Genomic DNA, 9,629 nt, shown 5'->3' with positions numbered 1-9,629 from the left:
AGAGGGAAATACAGTCCAGAAAATGCAACTTAAAACTAACCAGGGCAACCTCACAGGTCTGTGAACTCCTTCTCAGCTGAAACCACAGAGGTCACCAGCTGTCTGCATACCAGAATTTAAATAGACTCATCAGAATGACCAGGAACAAGTGCTAAGGGATAGCCCCACGGGTAGACAACGTATGTGTGAAGGAACTTGTTCCTGTTGATGATGACACACCTATTACCCACCTGCCAACCCACAAAAGCAGCATTACAACCAGGAATTGAGATAGGGAGTGTTTAATAGGGAAATACAATTGTTTGTAGGAACAAGACACCTTGCCACAAAAAGAATAGTGTGACACTGAGTCTTGCCTTGAGAGAAATCGAGATACAAGTGGATGTTCTAATTCATTTGCCTTGGGCCATATTACCTTCCCCGGGAGGAGAAGAGAATAGTGATTGGGAAAACAACAAAAAACATGCTGAGTACTAAATGCAGAGCCTTCATTCATTCCTCTGCGCTGGGCAATGATTTCTTGCTCTCTTCCTTAGATCCTTGTCATGTCGATAGCTCAATATCCTGCCCTGGGGACAGAGAGCTGAGAGGCAGAAGTGAACAGAGGCATTGTACACAGACAGAGTGAGGTACCCATAGTTCAGTGCAGTTTCCATTTTTCTAATGAAGATTTCCTCTCTTAACTCTCTGGTCATTAACGGGTAAGGACATTGTGTAGCCGTAACTCTGTTTTCTCGTGGTCTTAATTTAATGACATGGAGACAGGTGAGGAATTATTTCTAAAATGCTGTTTAAGTATTTGTTCTGTCATTTCTTTCAAACAAAAGCATCTCCTTTGCTTACAACTCCCTTGATTACTGAGGAATGCAGTGCTCGTGACAGATGCCCAAGGCTGCAGACGAAGCTGTGTGCCTGGGCCGTGTAGGGTTACGGCGTTCCCTCAGCCCAGATCCGGAAGAAGTGAGCATCTGAAATGCTGAAGTCTACACCTGCAATCTGGCTCGGGGCCAGCCGGCTCGGGCAGACCACACTCACCTTGTTGGACCTTTGGCACTGAGGCCGATCTGTCATTCAGGAACTGAGCTGCACCGGCTTCGTGCCTGTCAGCCCCGGGGCTGCCCGGGGTCTGCGTGCTCTCTGAGGAGCCCGGGGCCCTTCCTGGGGCACGGACAAGTGACAGACCCGGGCGGCTCCCGAACTACTGTGGAAGAAGGGGAGGACAGAGCCCAGCTTTCACACAGCACTCTGTTACAGCGCTCAGAGGTAGGTGCCGGAGAGCGGGACTGAGCTCGCCAGCAGCTCCTGCGAGCCCCGACCCCCGTTCTGCAGTGCCGGGAGGTGGCTGCGGGACAGACGGACCTTTCGGGGTCTCCCCTCGAAGCTCCTCTCCCCCGGCTGCACCCCGAATATTCTGTGAGCAGAGGGAATGCCGCCCTGCAGCTCAGCGTCCCGCAGCGACTTTGCCCGGTGCCGCCCCCGGGAGCGATGTGCGCTCCGGCGGCGGAGCGGGGCCCGCGCCCGGCGGGCGGAGGAGGGAGCGGAGCCCGGCCCGCCCCCGCCGGCCCCTGCGGCCGCCCGCGGCCAGGAGCGCGGGGCGGGGCGGCCCGGAGCCGCACACAGCGCTGGCCCGGAGCCGCACACAGCGCTGGCCCGGCGGCCGCGGGGATGCTGCGCTACAGCTCGGGGCTCACGGTCACCGCCACCACCCCCCGGAGGCCGCCTGGGGACAGCGGCCGCTCCCGGCGGAAGGTGCGCGGGGCAGGCGGGGGCGGGGGGGATCGCGGGGCGAGGAGCGAGTTTGACATCCCCCCTCGTGTGGAGGGGAGCGCTTTCCTCTCTTCCCCACTCCCTTCCGTATTTCTCTGTGTTCAGGTAAAGCTTGCGGTGTGTGCGAGAGCATCTTTTTGTGCGTTCTTTGTAGCCGTGGGGAAAGGAAGAGTTTTTGGGGAGTCCTGCAAGGCTTTTGTAGTTCTAGCCCCTGGCCTGTTCTGTAAGCCTGCGGGGAAGGTGTTCTTGTGTTGGAGACTTCCTTGAAATGTGCCTGGATATTTACAATTGCGAACTCGCCTATCCTATCCTGAGAAAGCTCGCTGTAATGATTTAGATAGCAATAGTCATTTAATTGTATAAACAGTTCCTCAAATGCAGATATGTAATTTGGTGATTTAAAAAAAAAATCATAAATGCACCAAATAATAACCATGTATTAATCCTGTTGGGCTTCTAAAAAGTTGATAAAACTCAGGCAGATATGACAGGAATGTCTCTGCAGCCACCCAGCTTTAAATAGCCCTTTCCTTGCTGCTCTAACTACACTGCTATCATTGTGAATGTTGATTCCACATGTGAAGAAAGGAATCAAAATAATCTTATCCTTACCAAAAATATGTCCATGTGACCATGATGTTTCCTGAATTACGCAGTTACTGTTTTGATGCTTCAAAAATATGACTTCATAATTTAAAAGCTGAAGAATGTTGTGTTGCTCTGGTTTTACATGATAGCAAGAAGGTCAGAATGGTCTTCCTGACAAAACGATCCCTGGTCTTCGTAAAAAATGAAATTGCTCATGCGTAAGAAAAATTATGATGACTTGAAAATCAAAGTTATGTTCCCTGTATGACTTCTGTGCTCCCACTGAATTTCTCTGTTCTAGTATTTCTTAAAGAAGTTACAGTAAGGGAACTTCTCAGGTGATAAGCTTCTTAATTTAATCCCCTTGATAAATCTCTTGGAAATGATGAGCTATATCTGATACATTCTTTTAAGAAATCTGGTTACAATTTAATTTACAGCTGCAACCTACTGGGAAGCTGTTGTCCCTTTTTTTAGTGAAGTGTGGCTCCCTTATCATGAGTTGTCAGAAGAGGGGAGAGAGACAGTTAGAATAACTGCTGAATAAATAGATGATGTGTGTCACATCCCTGTGTGCCTGTGGTTACAGGAAAAGTGCCCTTTAATTGTGTGTGGAATCTCATGGCAGAGATTTCATAGATGGAGCAGCCTAATCCACAGATAAATGACCGAAGAAAGTACTTTCTTCTTTGCTTTTTGGAACTGAAATTAAACATGCACTGTCTTTCTGCTTTCCCCTTCAAAGGTCTGAAGCCAGCACTGGACCTGAGGCTGGTGATTTTTGGCCACCAAGCTGATAGGGTAGTAGTATCAGCAGTATTAAATTCTGGTGATGTTGAACTCCAGAGCTGGTTTAAAGCTAGATCAGTATTGAATCACATCTTTTTCCTGTGGGGCTCTGCTCCTGTAAAATGCTTAGAGTCTGGTTGCTAGTAGAACAGCCTGTATTTTTCTGTTGCTCTACTAGTAATTTTGGTTACTCTATAATTGCATTGCTCATTAATTTAACAATTAATTTTAATGAAAACATCTATAATTATTTCAGCCCATAGTTAATTCTGATTAATGTTTTTCTGGGTGCTTTGTTTTTTGGAAAGTGGGAAGAAAAGGCTGAAGAACATTACTTAAACTGAATCTGTCATCTGTATTTGTTTTATGTTGCACCCTAGTTATTTGAGTAGGATGGTAAACATACATGTGGATTGTGGATCTGGGCCGTGGATTCTCAGCTTTTAAAACTAAGCTGGATTGGTTTTTTTTTCCTTAACTGCCATATTGCAGTTGCTCTCCTCTATGCTGTCCCACTAGCCTCTTACAAATTTGGTAGAAAAGCATGTTTTCACCTTTTACTTTTCATTGCATTCAGGAAACTTCTGCTGTCTGGAGTTGTGTTGGGGTGAACCTGTCCAGTCGTTGTTTTCCCGTCTGTGTCTTTGTTTCACAAATGATGTCAGATGAGCTTTGGGAATACCACTCATTCATGGTTTGTTGGTGTCAAAAAGCCAGGAGCAAGCATAAATGTTGTCACAATTAAGATTATTTATAATGTTGACTTGCCAAACTACAGATGCTGCAAATTAATCAAAATCAGATAGTCTTGTAGGATTGTTAGATAGATACCTGGTTCTTCTTCTACCCAGTATTTCTTTTTAAAAGTTATGCTCACAAAGTTACAATGTCAATGACATAAAGGTAAGGTGGAAGTCATGTCTGTCCCTGTTTTTTCTCACTTGTTACCATCAGTAAGTAGATAAAGGAAATTAAATTGCAGCTCTTTCCCTGGTAGAATAGTTCTCATTTTCCTCCCCATTTTCTCTCTGCATTACCCAGTTTGTTTCTGGAAATTACTTTTTCATCCTCAGCTGCATGTTATCCTGCCACTGTTTGGCACTGAGTCGAGTCTCTTCCTGTTAGGATTTCATTTCCATTTTAAGGCATCACTATAGCAGTGTTTGCTGTGGGAGGAGGGCTTGCAGTGATTCCCATGTGGGCCTGCTCATTGATTTGGTCAAGTCAACTCACCGACAAATGCACAGTGTGTTGTTCCTTCAGGAAGCCCTGCAGAGCAAGAACAGTGTTCAGTGTTCAGAACTGCTTCTGGGCTCTGGAGGAAAAAGCAGTGCCCGTGGTTTTTCCTTTCCAATCCCCAAAGTGTTTCTGAATTTTAGCAGATTGGTCTGTAGTGCTGTCCTGAGGTGGAATGCATCATCTGGTGCCTAGGAGGAGCAGGACTGCGTGGCTACTTTATACCTTTGCTGCTGTTTCCCCAGGGATGCTGAGGAAGTCCCATTGTTGTAAACAATAGCAGAGTACAGCCTGTGTAAGTTAGTTCTAGCAAGGAACTGGGTGGTACTTTGCACTGCTGTACAAACCTTGCTGGGCACAACTTCAAGGCTGGAATCCTTATGATTGCAAATTAGGGTGGCATAAGGGATTTGGGGTAATAGATAAGGCAGAGTAAAAAGGAACAGAAAAAACAGCTTAAATGATGACAACTTTTGATTGTACAGTGGTTTTAGTCTCAACAAATGACTGTTAATTTATATTTCCAGTGTAGTTGTGATGACTTCACTGCCATCTGTGCTGAACTCCGTGATTTCCCTCATAGTAGCCCTGTAACACCTGTGATGTGAAGGGCAGTTGTGATTCACTCACTGGTACAGAGATAATTACTTATTTACAATCACTGCACTGTGAACCTCTGTTGGCTATAATTAGCCTCGTACTGATTAATAGGCAAGTTATTTGCTTCAGAGAATCATACACAACTTCATTTCTCCTGAGTTGCCAGTCATTATCTATTTCTAGTTATTTCAGGCATTTTTATTGTTTTATCCTAGCAATATGTTCATTCCTTTTTGTCCAGTTTTCCTTTGTTCGAAATCACTGTAAGAAAAAGTTGGCCTCATCTATCACTTCCTGCACAGCACAAATTCACTTCTGTTTCCTATTTATGGCCCTGGTCTTTGTTTGCCTACATGGAGGAATGCCAGTCTGTGTTTCCCTTCTAGTTGTAAACAGGAATGTTTTAAGAGGAAAGAGCCTTAATAAGCTAATGGGAGGAAAGGGCATGAGGAAAGGTGATGTTAATTACCTTATGAATCAATGAGTTCCAAAGCTGAGGAATTTATTATTAATGTATCTGGCTAAGCAATCTGTAAGTAGGAAGTACCACCAGCTTCTGTAGATTATGGGGACAGTCTGGTGTTCTTAGAACAAACATAGCAGCCAATCACTATCAAAAGCCAATGTACCGTTTCATAATTTTAAAATACATTTCATTGTTTCAGTATTTGTTAGCAAATATGAAAGCATAAACTGCTTTTAAGTTTTGGAGGCTTTATGTCACTTTGTGGCTTCTTGTTCTAGATTCTCTAGCATATGGATAAATGATAAATTAATAGGCAGGAGGCCACTGCACAAAAAATTGCTTTCACAGATATGTCTGCAGAGTAAGTTGTATTTCACCTTGATCTTCTTTTTTTCTCTTCTTATTCTTTATCATATGGATAAAGAATATCACATCTCACATATATTAGAATAACTTAATCTGTCTCAGGACACTGTTTCTTACTGGCCTTGCAGACCTGAAAGACCAAAATGAGAGGAAGATGAAAGGCAGTACATAACATTTCTGAAGTACAGTTGGCAACATACCAGTAGTTTAAATGCTATTGATTTGTCCTCTCAACAGATTAAAAGAAATGCCAGAAGAAAAATAGTGAAGTTGTAGATAGTTCTTCCATTTGTTTTAGCTTTGGAAGAAGAAAAAGTTAAAACCTGTTTGAAAAGCTGGAAAAAAGGTCTTCTGTCTGGAAATGGAAGATAGGGATCCTTGTTGTGATGCTGAATAGTGGTCTCTGAGGAAGTTGCATTGTAAAGAGGCTTGAAAATGCAGTCAAGGCAGCTCAAATGATTTGAAAGAGTTGGAAGAAATGAATTGTAAAATGGTAAGATTTGGGGTGTATGGGAAGGGCTTTGCTGCAGTGCTCTGAATGCAGCGAGCAGAACATCATTGCCATTTTCAAGGCAAAAGGAGGAGCTGCAATGACCAAGATGTGAGCTGTTAGCTGGGACAAGTGCAGGGGGGAGGTGGCTGTGAAACAGAGACACACATTCAGCATGACTCCAGGAAAAACTGGAAAGATCTAGACCAGATGAGATGCTGGGCTGTAGAAGAACAGTGTTGATGGCTCACAGTAATCATGAAAGAGATACTTGAGGTTTTGAGGAAGAGCTTTAAGAGCTCTCTTTGTTGCCAGCAGACAGCTGGGAGTTTACAGGAAGGTATTGTGCAGCCTTGAATTTGGACTGCCAAATTTCTCATTTCATCATTTGCTATGCTCTGCTTAGGACTTAGAGTTGTTTTCCACAAAAATTTCTCATGAATAGGACTAAGACTGAATGTTTTAACCAAGTTTCTTGTATGAAATGTATTGCTTGGAAAACACCATTAAACCAAAGATGTGTCAGTCCAAAGCAAGGCAAACTGCAGCTGGAGGCAGAAAGGTTATCATGCCTGCTGGCAAGAGAATGGTTGTTCTAAAATCACTTAGGAAACACCTCTTAACTTTTTTCTTAAGTGTTTTGAAGCTTTATGAACCATTTGTATGTATCAGGTTTCAATAATACTCCTATTTCACATTTAGTGGAGTTGCAGTACTGAGGTATCCTTGGATCAAATACTTGGCTATATGCTGAGCAGAAAAGAAGCATTTACTTTAAAATACACTCCATGTTTCTAAATAATCCCTTTTGAAGAATAAAAGTATTCCAAATCAGCAAACAAAACTCAGAAAGTCAAAAATTATCTTAATTGTTCTGTTATCTCAGCTCTCAATATTACTTATGGGTACCTAAGAACAATTTGTTGATTGAAATGGATTTTTGCTATTTCAGGTACGTAATTATGGGGATGCCCTTGAATTATTTTTTTGCCATCTAAAACCCCCTTTAACCTTTAAAAATAATACTTTGTCAACTGTGTGGTAGACCACAGCAAGGTCAAAGCTGAATCTCAGTGCAGTTCATTCTGTAAAGCAAATTATTAAAATAATTTTTGTAACACCTAAATCTTGTTCTTCTTGCAGATGAATGTGTGTAGGCTACGCTTAACAGTGCCACCTGATGAAGTGTCACAGCCTGAACAGGGACCAAAGGAAACTGAGAGAAAGAAAAGCGTAAGTTTTAACAATCAAAGTCAAATTCTCTATAAATGTAAACAGTGCCCTCCACAGATGTTGATACTTGTTTTTTGGCAGCCCGAAATCCAGTCATTCTAGAAGATTTAAGAACATGTGGAAGGTCATCAGGTGGGGTGTGAGCTATGAGCCTAAGCCTTGGAGTTAGGGATGGCAAAACTGCATGTAAAATAGAACAGTGGTAGAGGAACAACAGAGTTTGTAGGTGATTTGTGACTGAGGTACCTTTGAAACTTGATTATTTCATATTTATATATCAAAGAGCAGGAAACTGTTACTAGGAACAGGGTCCTGTATTAAACAAGATCTTCATCAGGATCCTCTTGATCCTAAAAGAGCATTTTATATTTCATGTAGGCTTTATGGTGTGCAAGGTTTGAGCATTAATGTAGTTGGTGTGCTGGGGACCTTGATGTTTTTGTGTGTCAGCTAATTTTGGTATAAGGTGATGCACAAATAAGAAATTAAAGAATTCAAGATTGTTCTGAAGTGAAAGGGACTTTGAAGGTCATGTGCTTAAAAAGGTTCAGAAGGGCATTTTTTCTGCAGACGTGAGTAGTGTGCACAGGAAAAAAATTTACAATTTGCTTTGGTGCAGAACTTCTTCTATAAGAGCTGTTCTCTGTAAGGGATGATGTTTAATTAGTCTTAAGGAGGAAGACTGAAAAGGGAAGCTGTATGAGCTTCACAACTTCACCACATTTATACTTTGATAAACCAAAATTAAACAAGTTGATGAAGTTTGCCAGACTCAATGTCTGACAATTGGAAGTATGACAATAGGAAGAAAAATAACAATAGGATTTACTAGGAATAATTTCTTCGTGATACATAAGGCAAAAATAACTAACTTTACTGAGAAAGACATTCTAAGCAATAAAAATAAATGCAAAGTAAAATCTCAAGATAAGGATTCCTTATCAGTTGTTTTTTGTCCTGGAATCATTTTCACACACTGGTCTAGCAGAATAATTGGTTCTTCAGGATCTAGAAATGTTGTTAGAGAGTAGTTGAAATAGACCTTAATGCCAACTAAATTTGGGCCACCATTAAATAGTAGTACTTCATTTTATACAGAGGTATTCAGCTGTATCACTTAGAATAGCTGCTCTGTCAGCCTCTTGTCAGCTTGTGTCTGACTGTAACCCTCAGACTGGCCTAAGTTTATGGGCCCTTTGTCCTAAGAGGAATCCGAGTTTGCTTTTGAGGAGGATAGATATTTACTCTTGCCTTACTCACTTTATGGTTCTGAGTAATGTGATAATGAGAAAGAATTGTTAAGGATTAGGGTTGGACAATTTGTAGTGACTTTCTTATGTAACCAGTGTTTTTCTCTGTGGGACCTCGTATTTAATGAGCTGTTATTTCCTTCATAATACAAGTAAAGGCAAGTAGGCTTTATATCAGAGAATGCTAAGGAGAGGATATGAAGATAGTAAATACTTTAATTGGCTCAATGTGCAAACAGTGATGTTTAAGAGATGGGTCCTTACTAGCTGAACCAGAAAAAAACATATGCAATTTAAATATTGCATGTTCTGAGTAGTGTCTAAGTTCAGTACTTTAAGACTACTGAAAGACTTATAAAGTCAGGCTTCAGGGCTAGATGAGATCTACTTAGACAATTTCACAGCAATCAAAAAACACAGAGGAATTATGCCAACTCCTTGTGTTTTATAGTTTCTGTGTGATTAAGAAAAATACCCCACAGATAGTATAGCCATAGTGTATGGAAGCAGCTACAAAAAAATCACTGCTCATGAGCTGGTTTTTCCTCATATCTCTAAAGCCAGACAGCAGTATAGTACCTGTACATTTTTATTGTCTGTGTAATCCATTGCTTTATTTGAATTAGTTGTACAGTAACTTCCAGTGCACACCTGCCTCATGACTCGTCATGCTGTGATGCTTTTACTACACAGTTTAATTAAAAAAATATCTCTTACAAACAGTGATCAGGAATCACCCATGTTCTGCTGGTACTTCATATTAATGAAATTGCTTAAAGCACTTTGAGAACAAGTTTTATAAATGTTAGATAATCCTCACGCAGTCCTGTGAGAAATGTGGTCC

At 41.8% G+C, this 9,629-nt stretch overlaps 1 protein-coding gene across 3 annotated transcripts in view; it reads left to right on the top strand.

Moving 5' to 3' along the window:
* The first annotated feature begins 982 nt into the window (after window positions 1-982).
* Window positions 983-9,629, top strand: part of LOC117001849 (myocardial zonula adherens protein) — a 55,357-nt gene continuing 46,710 nt past the window's right edge. The window contains exons 1-2 of one of the 3 annotated variants that reach the window (XM_033070484.1): window positions 983-1,263; window positions 7,446-7,535. In XM_033070484.1, coding sequence (XP_032926375.1) covers window positions 7,446-7,535 — 90 coding nt within the window. In that variant the 5' untranslated portion in view covers window positions 983-1,263. Of the gene's footprint in view, window positions 1,264-1,615; window positions 1,750-7,445; window positions 7,536-9,629 lie in introns of those variants that run through there. The other 2 variants (XM_033070485.1, XM_033070486.2) reach the window with 2 other exon arrangements.

The sequence above is a fragment of the Catharus ustulatus genome, chromosome 12 (assembly GCF_009819885.2).
Source record: "Catharus ustulatus isolate bCatUst1 chromosome 12, bCatUst1.pri.v2, whole genome shotgun sequence".
In the NCBI taxonomy this organism is placed as follows: Eukaryota; Metazoa; Chordata; class Aves; order Passeriformes; family Turdidae; genus Catharus; species Catharus ustulatus.
Note: the sequence above shows the minus strand (reverse complement) of the source record. Positions and strands in the feature narration are given on the sequence as shown.